This window comes from Atta colombica, unplaced genomic scaffold (assembly GCF_001594045.1).
Source record: "Atta colombica isolate Treedump-2 unplaced genomic scaffold, Acol1.0 scaffold88, whole genome shotgun sequence".
Classification (NCBI taxonomy): Eukaryota; Metazoa; Arthropoda; class Insecta; order Hymenoptera; family Formicidae; genus Atta; species Atta colombica.
Genome location: NW_017259581.1, coordinates 1,710,991 through 1,726,924, shown reverse-complemented (window position 1 = coordinate 1,726,924; position 15,934 = coordinate 1,710,991). Strand labels below are relative to the sequence as shown.

At 31.5% G+C, this 15,934-nt stretch overlaps 2 protein-coding genes across 3 annotated transcripts in view; one reads left to right on the top strand and one right to left on the bottom strand.

The window, feature by feature from the left end:
* The window catches only part of LOC108693071 (beta-glucuronidase), a 7,800-nt gene extending 5,856 nt beyond the window's left edge, over positions 1-1,944 (top strand). For both annotated transcript variants that reach the window (XM_018201745.1, XM_018201746.1), the window contains exons 10-11: positions 902-1,040; positions 1,397-1,944. In XM_018201745.1, the coding sequence (XP_018057234.1) occupies positions 902-1,040; positions 1,397-1,578 (321 nt within the window). In that variant the 3' untranslated portion in view covers positions 1,579-1,944. The remainder of the gene's footprint in view (positions 1-901; positions 1,041-1,396) is intronic.
* Positions 1,503-2,905, bottom strand: LOC108693072 (zinc finger HIT domain-containing protein 3). Its single transcript, XM_018201748.1, has 3 exons — positions 2,757-2,905; positions 2,066-2,419; positions 1,503-1,578 (listed from the first exon to the last, which is right to left on the bottom strand). The coding sequence occupies exons 1-2, from the start codon at positions 2,828-2,830 to the stop codon at positions 2,080-2,082; spliced, it is 414 nt and encodes a 137-aa protein (XP_018057237.1). The 5' UTR covers positions 2,831-2,905; the 3' UTR covers positions 1,503-1,578; positions 2,066-2,079.
* Positions 2,906-15,934: the final 13,029 nt, after the last annotated feature.

Below are 15,934 nucleotides of genomic sequence, written 5' to 3'. Positions count from 1 at the left end.
TTCAATATGAAGAAATCTGCGGCTGAGGCTCATCGAATGCTCTCAAATACTCAAATACTTATGGTGAGGCCGCTATTAGTGAAAGAACGTGTCGTGAATGGTTTCAACGCTTCAAGAACGGTGATTTTGATGTCCAAGGTCATGCTCTGTATTTGGTGGAACCAGCTCGGCGTAGTGTATTATGAACTGTTAAAACCGACTGAAACAATTACAGGCGATCGGTATCGAACGCAATTGATGCGTTTGAACCAAGCATTGAAAGAACAACGACAAAACGGCCGCAATACAATGAGAGACACGATAAAGTGATTTTGCAGCATAACAATGCTCGACCCCATGTTGCGAAAGTGGTCAAGACATACTTGGAAACGTTGAAATGGGAAGTCCTACCCCACCCGCCGTATTCTCCAGACGTTACTCCCTCTGACTATCACTTGTTTCGATCAATGACACACGGCCTGGCTGACCAGCACTTCCGGTCTTATGAAGAAATAAAAAATTGGAATGAAAATCGATTCGTGGATAGCCTCAAAAGATGACCAGTTTTTTCGACGCGGGATTCGTACGCTACCCGAAAGATGGGAGAAAGTAGTGGCCAGCGATGGACAATACTTTGAATCATAAATGTATAACCAGTTTTTTACAATAAAGCCTCGAATTTCGGAAAAAAAACGGCGGAAACAAAGTTATACACCTAATAATATAAAAATATTGAAAGAAATACGTAAAGAAAAGCTGTAAACATAAATAATTACAATGAAAAATAGATGTAAAAAGAAAAAATAGGAAAAATAAAATGAGAATATAATAATTATTTTTGTTTAAGAAACTTTTATTTTATAACATTATAACTAACTTTTCAATTTTTTATTTATACACATTCTACATAAATTAATTGCAGCTACCGGAATATGTATGGAGTGAAGAGTATCAGAAGAAATTATTTTCCAAACACTTTGAAGCCTTCGATCGATTGCGACACCAAGGCTTTTTTATCGGTGAATTCATCTGGAACTTCGCCGATTTCCGCACTGCTCAAAGTGGGTATCGAATAAAATCTCTTCAATAATTTATCATTTTAATATTTATTAATTCTTTTTAACAATTCAATGCTGATATTATCGTGAAAATTTGTGCTAATGGATTATAATAATTCATACATTTATTTCACTACTTCTTTGTACAACAATTAATTAAAAGAAATTTTCAATTAATTAAATTAATAGCTTAATTTTTTTTAAATTAACAATTTGATTTACAGAGATTTACTAAATTTTTAGATTAAACTTTTTAATTTAAGAGAGGCATCATTCAAATACCAACTTGATTTCGAAAGATCTAATTTAAAACGCTTTTTAATAATTTTTTTTTGTTCATCGATGTTTGTACGTTGCAGCGTATACCAGAGTGGGCGGCAATAAGAAAGGAATTTTTACAAGAGACAGACAGCCGAAAATGGCAGCTCATCACATTAGAAAAAGGTACCATGCTCTCGCAGTTGAATTGGACGGTGCACAGATACCTGACGACTTCGAAGACTATTACTATTCTTCTCAATACTCTGACTTAAAACTCTGACTGAATATAAAAAAAAAAATTAATTGCGATAATTGTTACGCAAAAAATCTTAATTTTTGACAAAACTGCATTTTATTTTATCGTTTTGTACATCAATACATAAAAGTTGCACCGATAACTTAACATAGAATTATACCTAATGTATGTATAGTCTATCATAAAATCATTTGTAAGAAAAATATAAATCCTCCATTTTATTCATCTAAGACTTGTTCACATTCATTTGTATGAAAAAAAAAACTTTACATTGTTTTCATATCCATTTAATATCATCTGGTACAAACTTTTATACTTCACGTATTCTTACTGTGTACAGAAGTAGTATTTAAATATTTAATAAATATTTAAATAAAGAAACAGCATTTTTCCGAACTTGACATTTTTATATAATTTGTAAAATATATTTACAGGTTGTATTAAAAATTATATCTTTAATATATCACAGCCTTATTTGGTGCAACAATGACATACACTTAAAAATACTCACTTGTCAGAAGTAGTTTAGCATGGTTTAGCATGATCTGGCGGTTCCACGATATTCAAACAAGCATCGGCCATTTCCACAAATATAGGTTCTTTCTTCATAGCTAAAGCAATCGCCTCGGTTGGATTTGGACTATTCACAACTGTCTTCATAACGTTGCGCAAATGAGAAGATTGGAGGCACTGTTTCAATTCCTTGCTATCGCGCAACTGCCGTAATTTCTCCAAGGGCACTGTATCTTCCGTTGAAAATTCGTATTTCCGTTGATTGATGCTTTGATGATCTTTAGATTCCTCAGGTAATATTGGAGGCTTGCAATATTGAGTCTTATGCTCTTTGCAACATCCTACAGAGCAACTAAAACAAATGAAAGAATATTGAATGAGTTACTTAATCATAAAAATAAAATTAATGAAAAAAAGTAAATAAAATTTGATTATAAACTATACAAATTACTTAGAGTAATCAAAATCATAAATAAAATTTACAGCAAAAATTCAAAAAAAGTTTTTTATCAATATTATAATTACGTTATAAATATCTTTTCATAAGTTATATTAAAAATCACAAGTTTACTATTATTCTCTTGTATTGTCGAAAATTAACGTAATAATTTTCAAATGATGAAAATGATAATTTTCGTAGAAGCACATAACCTCAAAAGAATACAATCAATACAAGCAGTTACACTTACTAAGATTCTCTGCACGTTGGACATTTGTAAGGTGCATCATCTTTTTCGCAGACACAACAATTTCTAAATGTCATGATTTAATTACTTCAGAAAGCTATTTAATACGTAAAATTATCGGAGCACATGTCACGTGAATGTATTTACAGGACCACGTGATCCGCGAGCACTTGTATATGGCGTCATCTATGGATCGTTGAAAGAAGCAAATTTAAAGTTCCCGAGATATTTAAAATTTAAATGGCAAATAATTTTCGTTTATTTTTATTGTTTTTTTATTGCGATATTCCAGAAATGAAATAGGAATTTTAATAAGTATTATCTTTATTTTCTTCTGAGACATTCAATAACAAGCAACTTAGCAAAAACCATCTCTTTATAAATAAGTACATAAAATTAAATGTTACATATTTTTATGATATATATGTTTGTTGCACAATGTTAAAAGTAATCTCGAGGAATTTTTAACTAATTTTATTAAATATTTGTTAAAAATTATTATTAGTTTTCATTTAAAGTTTTTGTTTGCGAAATAAATTCGATTCAATAATAAATAAATAATTTTTGAAAATAAGAAAATAATAAATTTTAAAAATTGTTATTTTAAATGACTAATTATAAATAATTTTACGTGATTTGTAATAACTAATAAATTATATATTTAATAAACCTCACAATTAATTAAACGATTTTCTCTACTTCTTTATCTGCATATCGTTTCTTTTTGCTTTATATGTCCTAATTTGATAAGAAACTTCTCGCAATAAACAAAAATATAAAATAAAAAAACTCTAAGAATAAATCTAACATAGAAAAGAAAAAAGCCAGTAAGAGTTAACGGAGTTATTGATTGACATGCAAATAGAATATATTTATTCACATAAAATTAATCAAAAACACAAACGCTTCGACCATCGGTTTGATCCTCATAAATGCCACAAAAAAGAAAAAAATAAATAGTTATTTAAATATATTCATGAAATTCTACGGTTTTCTGCGGTTGTTGTTAACAAGTAAGTATCAATAAATTAAATATTCACAGAATATTAATAATCACAGAACAAAAAATTCGAAAGCCATAATAACTTAATGAATTTTGAACAATCCGACAATATTTTTTGTTTTTAGATTTATATTATTTATATATCATTTCACGGCACTTTTCGAAAATCAGGCGACTTTTGTCCATTTCAAAATCGATGGCATTAAGAAAGTAGCATTCACGAGGAATTCACACCGCGAGGAGAGAAATTACGGAGCTGGACGACGTATTTCGATGAGGAGGAGGCGGAACTGGCCTGGATCTCTAAATGCGATCTCGTAGCGGATAACGATGGAAATTCGCATTCTTGCGATGCGAGAGTTACGTACGTACGTCACTCGCGTGCCGGACACGGTGCGTCAACCATACGCGCGATTCCAACGTGATTTCATTTCACGTCACGCGAGAACCGATTCTCGCTTTAACGACTTTACCTAGCACGGAAAACGGATCTTGTTTTGATGCGTAACGCGATCTGAATTTTTGCCCTCGGCAAAATGCAAATCAAATTTTATTCTTGAACGAAATTAACGTTTCGATACAGTAAATAAATTTTTTTTTTAGTTCAATCGAGATTTACTTTTCAATATTTTTTTTTTAAATAAATTAAATATTAAATATTTTTAAATCGCGATTTTAATATTGCACACGAAATATAATTTTAACATAATAGGATACATTATTTTATTTTTAAATAATATAAAGCAAGAAATAAAAATTGCATTAGCAAAATAAAAAATGTATAAATAAATGTAATATATAATCGTAAATATTTAATTATAATATAGTATTACACGGAAAGAACAGTTTTGCTGAAGTATTTACAAATTTAGCTGCAAATTCGAAAATTTCTGTTGGACCAGTAGAATAATTATGTAGGATGTTCAAATTTAATTTAATTTATTACAATAGCAAAAGGTAAAGTGCCAACAAGACTACTGCTATAAGTCTGTTAATACAATTGATACAATATAATAAACAAGAAAAAATATACAAACTCGATAGTATTTCTAAACAAAGTAGAGTCAACAGCTAAAAATAAATGAATAAAATTAAAAGTTAATTAAGGTAATACATTCATAAATAACTTAATACGTTATAATAACAAATAATAATAAAATAATAATGAATTAATATAATAAGCAGGTAAAAATAAAGATAGATGCACTCATCACGTGCAATACAATCAAATTGATTGTTGCAATGTTAAAACTTTTTGCAGTATTACTCGTCATGCTCGAGATTTCTACTAATAATAATTTTCTAGTAATAATTTTAATGGTCCAACAAAATTATTTTCAGATTTATATCTATCTGAATTTTTAAATTGTCCTTCTGCAAAATCGTCTTTTCCGAGTAGTTATAAAACTATTACAGAGATTAGAATCATCGACGTGAGTTGTCGTTGAAAGCTCTCGATGCTGAAACTTTCCTCCCGGGGCCGGTGACCATGAGTAGAGCTCGCGCGCCCAAGGTCATTGATTCCACCGGCAGTTCCGGCTCGGTTTCTGGGCCAGGTTAACCGACGGTCCCGCGACGGCGACGTCCGGAATACCTTCGCTCGCCGTGACGTCGACTTGGCCCGATACGGCAGACCAGTAACGAACCTGTATAACTCAGCGATGGACATGAATTCGTCCGAACCTGCGAAGTTCTAATACAAGTTCCTTCCACTCAATCAGCAAATTATTAAATTTGATTATAGGCTATTATAACTTGGAGGTCCTTTTGATCAACAAATAATTAAATTTGATTATAAAATATCGATTAATTTCCATGAGGAACGATTGATTTCATAAACGTCCCTTTAAACGGAAATTTAATTCTGGCTATTTTATTATTAAAAGATACAGTAATTAATTACTTATGTGATAGAGTACTAAAAATATTGAACAGTATTATTTTTAATACTTAAAATAAATAATTTATTACTGTCCAGTAAACAACCTAAGAAATACACAAAGTCAACAAAAAATCAAAATTTTTATTTTAATTCTTAATGTCGGTAAACAATTAAATATAACAAAAAATCATTTTGACTTTCATGATATCAAAATAAAGTCATTTTTGGCTTTCTCTTGACTTACTTATGTATCTTAGAAAGCTGATGTCCTCTTAACATTAAAGACATCATTTTAATATCAAAATGACATAAATAACGTCAGTTTATTTATTGGGTAATTTTCAGTATTAAAAACTGAACCAGTGTTACATTTCAAGCGAAAACCAGAATTTTTTCAGAATAAATCCAATTACAAATGTGATCATTAAATTGTTAATTTAATTATAATCCAAGTAATTGAATTTGAGATATCTAAGACTTGCAAATAATTTTGCAAGACCCTGTTCGTAGCTCGCTTAGTCAATACGTGAATTACGGCCTTGCCGTGTATCGTCGGCGCCTCGCGAACATTCCGCCGCGCAAAATGCGAGTTGGCCGTTCATTCACGTCTGAGTCCTCGTTCAATAGCAGGGCATTGATGCAGCGGCACGTGCGAGTTTAATCCTTTGGAAAAGAGTTTCCGAAAGTCCAAACATCGCAAAAAAAGATTTCACGGATACTGGACGCTCTGATAAATAAACGAAAGGTAGATTAAACTTCTACCATATAGACAGCCTAGATTAATTCTTAACAATAAAGAAAAGTATCAAATGAAAGGATCAAACTTTCGACGGCTTTTAAAGCAACTTTGTATAATTCATTTTAACATATAATTCTAAAATAAAATAAACTTTCCTCTTGTCTGTCTTTTTTTTTATTCCAATCGAGAATTACTAGAAGTTAATTGTTAATTAGTAAAAGCAGTTTTTGCAATGGAGGTAATTGACTATGTTCGACGAGCAGCAACGACGGCGTCTCGTTGTCCTTAATTGACATCATGAATTACAACGCAAATAACAAAAGCGAGCTCGTGTTAAAAAATGGCATGTGAGTTTACCTTGAGGAGGTCGCAGTGCGTCGCTCTCATCCTCTTCCTCTTTTTCCATCTGTGATGACAGGAGAATGCGATGATCCAGCGCTAAGAAATCCTGCAAATGGTTGTATCGAATCGCAATTATACGTGTCTCAGATCTCAGATTGCTTCGATTGTGTTAAATTTATTATTACGATTAGAAATTATTACATTTATTAATTTAAAAATGTAAATGTAATACTTGAAATTAGAAAATCAATTTATTGTTTTATTGATTATATAGAATATAGATTTATCACTTTTTATCATATTTAATACGAATAACAATTATTATTTTATTTATCTAAATTAAGTAACTATTTCCTGTTAAAGATATTGAACTTTGTAGACAAAAAAGTTTGCAATAACATCTTGAAATTGCTTTCTGCATTTAATTATATATATAAAAACGATTATATATAAACGATTATAGTAGAACAGTAATCTAATCAAATGTTCTACATTAAATCATACCGATAACAATTATTTTTATTACACGTTCTTCACATTGATTTGTTAGTGTCAAAAAAAAAAAGCTTCACGTGGGGAAAGATATGTTGTGTACACTGTGTGTTATATCTAACGGAAGCTGGTCCAAATTCTTTGGAACGACTCGCGTGCGCCTCATCTCATCTCACCGCGAGCACGATGACAGCATCCGACGATGACGTCATACAATTGCGACGACGGCCACCGCCACAGTCGCGATGATCGTGCACGATGACGTCGGCGATGATCACAGATCGGCGACGGCAACAGCAGGAGGAGGAAGGAGCTGGAGCCCCGAGTCGAGCCGGCAGGAATCGACGGTGCACCGTTTCGTCGCGGGGCCCAGCCAGTTCCTTCCAGATCGCCGTGTCGTCGACTTCTTTCGGATTCTCGCGAATTCATCGAGCTCTCGGCAATTCCACGCCAAGCCGGTCGTCGATCCGCGACGCCACGCCGCGCCGCGCCGCGCCGACCGGACGCCGTCGGTACATGACAGTGACCCACATACCGCGGTTCCGGTATGTCCGCGATACGGTAATCCCGACGAGTCCGGTAAGCCGGACGAACGAAAATCGAGCGGAGTCCAATGAAACGGAGGAACAGTAACTAGCATCGACCGTAATCGGAAACTGCTCGACGACGATTACGCGGTATCGATTTTCAATAACCATTTCGCACTGTAACTTGGTACCGTACTAGCATTTAACGGTGATTTCTGATCGTTCGATCGAGTACGATCCGAAATGAATTGTTAAATAAGTGAAATAATTGTAAAAAAATTGAAAAGAAAAAGTGAAATAAAACAACGTAGAATAAATTGAATAAAATTGGATGGTTGTTAATCTCTGAATTGTATTATATTTATTGACGATAGCGATTTTAAAAGAAAGTAGGAATTGCGCGACCGCATTTAAATGTAATTATAATTGTAAAGCGATTACCATTTTAATATTTGATAATGATTGATAAATTAAATCTAATATTTTATAAATTACCACGTTGAGTTCTAAACGTAGTTTATACAGGTCTTAGCTTGATGTTGAATAAATTATATTTTATTTAGAACTAATTAATTAAATATCTATTTATATGACATTAGAATGACATTTGTACTAATTGAAATCAAGAATTGTTCAGCGCAATTCGTTTAGAATTTCTTGCTTCTTCTGATCAGAACTGTATTCGTTTAACACAAATCATAGCCATTATCACCGCAATATTATCACCGGCACTGGAGAATTAGATAGTCGCGTTTAGTCGGTCGCGAGATCGCGCGACGATGATTCAATTCCGGATGATAATTAACATTAGTGATACATTAAAATCGACTCAGCATCCATGTTCGACTAGTCGCAGATCAGCCTGCAGTAAAATCGAGTAAGTACGAAAGTTGGATGAACGCTAAATGTGGCACATAAACGCTTTTTTCCCCACTCAAAATGAACGCGTGGGTTTTTACTGTGACGTGAGTGAAAATAATTACAATATCTCGATCTGTTAACGAAGTTGTATTAGAAACGATTCTTTCCTGATGACTAATCGCACACGATGGCGGAATCTGAAATTTTTAAAGAATGGAGTTTACTCGAACATGAAGATCTATAAGAACAGCGAGAGAAGTATGTGTATTATATTAGCGTATTATAACCTTATAGGCGCATAATATTATTTAATATTTTAAACATATTCTTAGAATAAATATACATTAATATTATTCCCTATAGGGGGAATGAACTATAATAGAATATCTTCGGAAAAAGAGAGATGTAAATCTAGAAAAAAGTAGCAACTTATACTTCCGTCTATATATACATATATTCTATATACATATATTCTATACATACATATATTCAATTTCTTGTAATGCAAGAAAATGACATGAAACGATATATAGTAATTAAAATAAGCAAAGGATTAAAAAAGTTATTGACGATAATCTTGAAAAATTGCTTTGATACTATTATAATAAAAATATATTACTATGATTATTATAAATACAATGTAATGTCTACAAATGCATAATACATGTACATACATTGGTATATAAATGTCATACTTTTGCAGAAAAAAAACTGTTTACCTACAAAGCAATTGTATTCCAAAGATGAAACATTACGAGGTACTAGAATTAATAATTAATAGCAACAAAATTACGTAATTAGAATCTTATGCATATGATAAATCAATTATTTTTTATTGCATTTATTATACACATATCATTATACTATTAGTTTTTTATTATACTTATACATTATCAGAAAGCAAATTGTACCCGATAATAGGGAAGATTCCATTGGCACGTATACGCCACGGGCGAAGGAACTTGGTAAAATTCAGGAAGGCAGTAATTTAATCGCGCATTATGTCGCCGCGTGCCAGATTTAGCGAGGAACACTTGTTCCAATACGCGAGATTCTATACCGTTCGTCATGTTCTTTTATCTCTCTTTCTCTCTTTTCCCTCTTTCTCTCTCTTTCTCTTTTGGCCATCAATGCGAACATGCAAATATTTTGGTGGAAAACTCACTGCACCGATGATCACGTAAATGTGTTAATCCTTTCGGATTTATTTACTTCTCGTATTATTAGAAAGATAAAAAAAGCAATGAGTCTTATCGCTTTATTTATTATGTATTCTAATATATAGATCTAATTATCACTAACATCCGGTGAATCCTGCTAAATTAATTGAATCAAAATGACATGGAGAGGGGGGGGGGGGATACGCAATTAGTTTTTACATTCCAAAAATTAATTAAGTTTATTTAAATTAATCGCAAATTTTATTTTTGTTAACGCAAAGAAGAATTCTGCAGTGTTTTTCATTTAACTATAATGCTGACTAATTGGACCATTTCTATTCACGAAGGAAAATGGCGTTTTCTCATATGTTCCCCTCCACAAGATTTCCAGACGACTTTCGTGTTTCTCAAATTATGAAATAATATCATTACATCCTGCCGTAACTAAGGATCAGGATAAAGTCCATCTATCTTCTCCCTCTCTCTTTTTTTCTCTCTTTCTCTCTCTCTCTCTCTCTCTCTCTCTCTCTCTCTCTCTCTCTCTCTCTCTCTCTCTTTCTTTCTGGAGAATGACTCGCGCACTCGAGTTCATCGACGGAAATACACCGCACTAGTCAGAATGCCTTTCCTACGTTCACCTAAGTAATACATCATCTCTCTATACACCTATATATATATATTACAATAAAACACATTAAAAAGCCATAGCTGAGCGATTCATTTTTTACGTATTCGAACGGAGGAATAAAATCATCATTAATCAATTTCAATTTCACTTTTACTTCAATTTCTTTTTCGATTCAATCTGATTTTTATTTCACGTCTTTTGACTCGATTCGATGTAATTCGATGCAGATCTTTTAAAAATACTTTTACATTATAATGACTTTCGTGAATACATTCTCCATTGTAGGGACCAGCGAATCTCTTATCAACTCTATCATAATATAAGAAACAAGATATTTTGCTCTCGAGATGCACAGTCGAATCAGAAAATTAGCCCAAAATTATGTTTAATTAATAAGAAATTTGTCCCAAAATTATATTTTCGTCATTATGCGTAATTAAACACCTTGTATTCTTACGTCATGAATTCGACGATCCATCGCCACGGATTTTCGGAGTTAATCGTCAAGAAGACGCACGCTGGAAGCCGCCGGTCGGTTTGCCTTCTACCTTGAACCGTGACAGTGTGATAAAAATGACGGCCGTTAATTGATCCGCGCGTGCACCGTGCATGGATTTATGTAATACGTGAATTTGTGAGAGGCATATAATCACTGACGCCACGATAACGTATCGATGCGAATGTACGGCAACGGTTAGCGCGTGGCGTCGCGTCGCGACGCGTCGCGACTCTAATCGCCAAGATCTGCTCTTTACCCGTTTCATTATATGTCACGGAAAATTTTCTTTATGGTATTACTATTTAATTGGTGACATTACTACTCCAGCTTCGGTTTAGGACTGTGCAAACTGGAAACTGTACTCTCTAAATTCTTTAGAATGGAATCTCACATTGAAGAGTGAAAATTGTGCTAAAATTAAAAAAGAGTGGCTCAATCTTTAAGAGTGAGGTTTCACTCTTTAGAGTAACAATTAATTCCAAAAAGTTTAGAGTATAAGTTCACAAGAAATTTTATTAGAAATATGTTGTTGGACACGAAAAACCGTTTGACCGAATATAACATTTTTCACTCAAGAAAAGATTTTCTCTTCCCTTTTTTCATCGAAAAAAACATTATGGAATCTTTACAGAAATCTAATTTTGTCCAATGTGTTATTAACAAATAGTAATTAATTATTTATTTGAAGTACGTTCTAAAAATACTCGACAACATATTTTTAATACTTCAAATAAATAATTAATTACTATCTTTAAGTATTGGTCAGTAGTATTAGATTTCTGTAAGGCTTTCGTGATGATTTTTTCCGATATAAAAACAAAAAGGAAAAAGAAAATCTTCCTTTTTATCTTTTATAATATTTATTTTTGCGCGAAACTAATTATTTATTTATTTCAATCGCATTAAAATCGCATCAAGAGTATGCAATGTTATTAACAATTTATTCATTCGCCTTAATTTAAATTTTTATCTTGTTTTTAATTTCGATATCGATCTTCTTTTATTAATGTATGAATTTCCGCTTTCCAACGTTATTTCTGGAAGAAACCGACGTGATCCACGTTTTTTCTGCAAATCTTGAGACTTCTCTGCGACGCTTCCAGATAAGCATCTTTATTGCGCATTGGCGTGGAATTCTGAATAATTTAACAAGCTCAAATTCTCATCAGAGAAAAATTGTCGAAATGCTTGCTCAACCTGATTTTTCTACGATACTGAGAACGAAGAATAATTCATTTTGTAAATTTAATTCCCTGAAATCTGTATTTTTTGTACTTATTCACATTTCATGGGAGATCTTATATTAATCACTATACGCTAATTATTTATATAATTTATGTTTCTCTCTTATAGTAATAGAAGAGAAATTTATTATTATATTATCTCTTATTTCTATATTTACAGTTCACATATTTTCCATCTTTTAAATTTATTTACAATACATTAATCTTTCTAATAGGATGCCTAATTGAATATCAAATTAAATTGTTAATTGTTTGTCAATTTAATTTGTAATATTAATATATTACTATGTAGTTTAATTGCATTTATAAATCCGAAGAACCAATTCGGCACGCAATTCAAATGACTACATATGTGATATATAAATTCACATGGAAATTATTTAAGCATCTAAGATCCAGCTTCGACCGTTATAGGCTTTAAATTCTTATTTGTAGCGTATTTACATGTACATCGTCTTAATAAATCGTTTATTATTGCTCTCCTTCTTTCTTCAATGAAAATATCTGCACTTGCATGCTATTAATTGTAAAAGATACGCTAAGTGGAAGTTTAACCATAAAAGTTCAATCATTAAATTAATCTTTTTATTTTCTTTTCTTTTAAGAAAGAATGAAAGACTCGTGATGCTACTCGCTCAATCACGTTGGATCGTAAAGTTGTTCGATCGCAAATGCTCAAGTGTGTGTGGTGACATCACCTGACAGGTTACACCTGCGTACGGAGTGGTCATCGTGCATTCCATGGGAATCATGAACCATGATAGTCTGCACATTTCCAATTGAAAGACCTTTAAGAACGTGACTTCTTAAGAAAGAAAAAAGAAGTCGTAAACTTTTGTGACAACTTCTCTCTTTTTCTCTCTTTCTCTTTTTTTTTGTTGTGTTTATATTTCTTTTGAATCGTTGTGTAATTTTACATCTCCAAAATTTTTGCTATAAATACTGAGAAAAAAGAAAGGAATAAAGAGAGAGAGAGAGAGAGAGAGAGAGAGAGAGAGAGAGAGAGTAGTAATAATTAAATTTGGAAAAGATTTTCTTATTTCACAAACAATAATTCTTTCTGGATATATTTTTTAATATATCTGAATTTATTTTAATATGAATTAATTTGATTTAATTAATGTAAAGCTTAACATTGATTATAATTTTAATTAAACAAGAAAGAACAGCGTCTCAGACAACACAAAGTATTAAAATTGGAGACATAAGACGTCTTTGACGTCTAAAAGATATCTTAAAGATGTCTCATGTCTTAACTTTATCTAGGCTGATTCGATCGAAGGTCTTTGACCGACTAAAGCTCTTCTCATTTAATTGTATTAGTTATGTATCGTTAATTTTCTTGTTATTTATTTTTTCTTGTTATAGATTAATCTTATCTTAAACTTTCATAATTCTTTGACTACTGAATTCTATTGAATTGGAAATTCAATGCCGACTTAAGATTATATTCAAAGACAAAACTGCGATTTCTCGGATTAAAAATTGACCTATGACAACAGCGAAAGATTTCCAGAAGAAATTCGATATCGTCGGGTCGTGTCATTCGATGACGATCATCAAAAGCGAGCGATGCGTCCGGATGAAGTCTTCATCGGCCATAAACATGTTAGACAAGGTCGGTGGGACTTTCGTCCGTTTGCAGGACTCGTTAAACGACTGTCAAAATCTCAACTCGACACGATTTGAGATCAATGCAATTTTTGACCAACGAGGAATTATTTTTAATGGAAACGTACACAAAAGAAGAAGCAAATCTCCAAATATTGTATAAAATAGATTTATTATAAAAAATGAAACAAAATGATGAGACAAAATGATAAGTAGAACCAATCATTATGATGTAAAAAACAAGTATGACATTAATGTGTGACATAAGATTTTTTATTCCTGCACTAAACTGCACTAGAATTCTCTTTCTCGCTTTCGTCAAATTTAAACATATATCTATCTCACTTTAAGTTTCAAAAGTGTATACTAATTCCAAAAGTGTATATTAGTTCAATCAAAAAATAGATCTTTGATGTAAAAGAAGTGTAACATACTGGAACAGATAAAAAGATCCAAATGCACTTTCCTATCCTCTAAATTCTTTGAAGTAGAATCTCATTTTAAAGAATGAAAATTGAGTCAATCTTGAAAAGGAGTGACTCAGTTTCAATCTTTAAAAGTGAGATTTTACTTTTCAGAGTGATCATTCAACTTTAAAAGTTTTAGAGAGTGTGCATATATAAATAGTGGTATATTACCGTATTTAGAACAGCCAAATTTGGGTTCAAATACTCTTTCCTAAAGAATTGCAGAGGCTCCATTCTTAAAAATATCGCACACGAAAATGAAAAAAATATTTTAATATTCTTCATGTATATTATAGATTTTTCTAGTATTTTCCCTAGTATTTTCGTAGGCAATATTTTTCACGAATAAAGTAAAGTTAAATAAAGTAAAGATAAATTCTTCTATTGTGCATGGAAGGGTTATACGTCCTTATTAAGCAACGAAATATATACAAAGAAATATATACAATGAAAACAAAATATATTCGTACATGGAAATTTTTTATAAAAAAAGTCTTAGTTTTAGAAAATAAATATTAGCAATTTTATATAATGAATATATTCTATTCTAACATAAACAAATGTATTCTTGATTTTAGAAGCTAAATTTCTCTACTGTACGAATATCTTTTGAACAACAATACAATTTTTAATTTTCGCTTTTTTTTAGATGCTATATTTTCTACAATTAATACACATCTTTTTGGCATATATAATTTTAAGAAACATTATAGTCTATTTTATTTTTTATAAATAAATTATTAATTATCCAACAAGAAATAATCGTCAATTAAAATCGACGTCAAATTGGTATTGAATCATATCGATATCGATTCGATGACTCATTTCTTGCTTGATAATTTACTTTTTAAAAATAAAGTTTTTTAAAATATATTTTCTCTGTACAAATATTTTTTACACTCACTGTATGTATAAGCTGCTTATCATTCCTTATTATATTCTTTTCTGTGTGTTACATTATATGTCTTATGACATATAATGACATAAGATGACATAAGAAATTACGGCGATGTTTGTGTAACACTCAAAAAAGTGATCTTGCAGTTATAATGAAAATTATCTAAATACGAAAAATAGCTAAAAATAGATAAATTTATAGCAAGTACTGCAATATTGGATATGTATTACATCCGATCATAGACAGAGAATTTAGATTTGTATAAATTCTATGCATATGATACATAATTTTCTTATGATGACATCTCATAATCAGATACAAAAAGCAGCTATAATTCTAGTTGAACCAGCAAAATATTTTTTGCGTGAATGGCTCTTAATAATAAAATGGAACCAAAATAGGGAACAAAAGACGCTAATAATAAGTAAAGGACGATAATCGTGCAAGTTAACTTTCCTTATTTACTTAATTATATTTTCTTAATTGATACATATAATTTTTGAATTATTTGTTTGCCGAGAGGAACGATATATTTCATATCTTTTTACAGACACAATTTAAATTAAATTCTCTCTTTCTGACTTTGACCTTTAGATATCGTTGAAAGTCGGGCACTTCGGGGGCATCTTATATATTATTATAAATGTGTGTTTAATAAACTGTACTGTAAGTGGGAGAGAATATTGTTGAGAAGAAAAGAAGAGGAAAATAAAATTTGCAGACCTATCGCGACCTCAGGCAAGACCGGTATCGCTTACACAGTGGAGCAGTATCGTCATTCCCGTGATACACGCAGTTGTCATGCGACCAACGACTGACGATAAACAG

Excerpts from the sequence above, each read along its gene's own strand:
- LOC108693072 (XM_018201748.1), bottom strand. The coding sequence starts at position 2,830 with ATGACATTTAGAAATTGTTGTGTCTGCGAAAAAGATGATGCACCTTAC. Across the intron at positions 2,420-2,756 it reads CCAACGTGCAGAGAATCTTA|TTGCTCTGTAGGATGTTGCA; the intron begins GTAAGTGTAACT and ends CATTTGTTTTAG.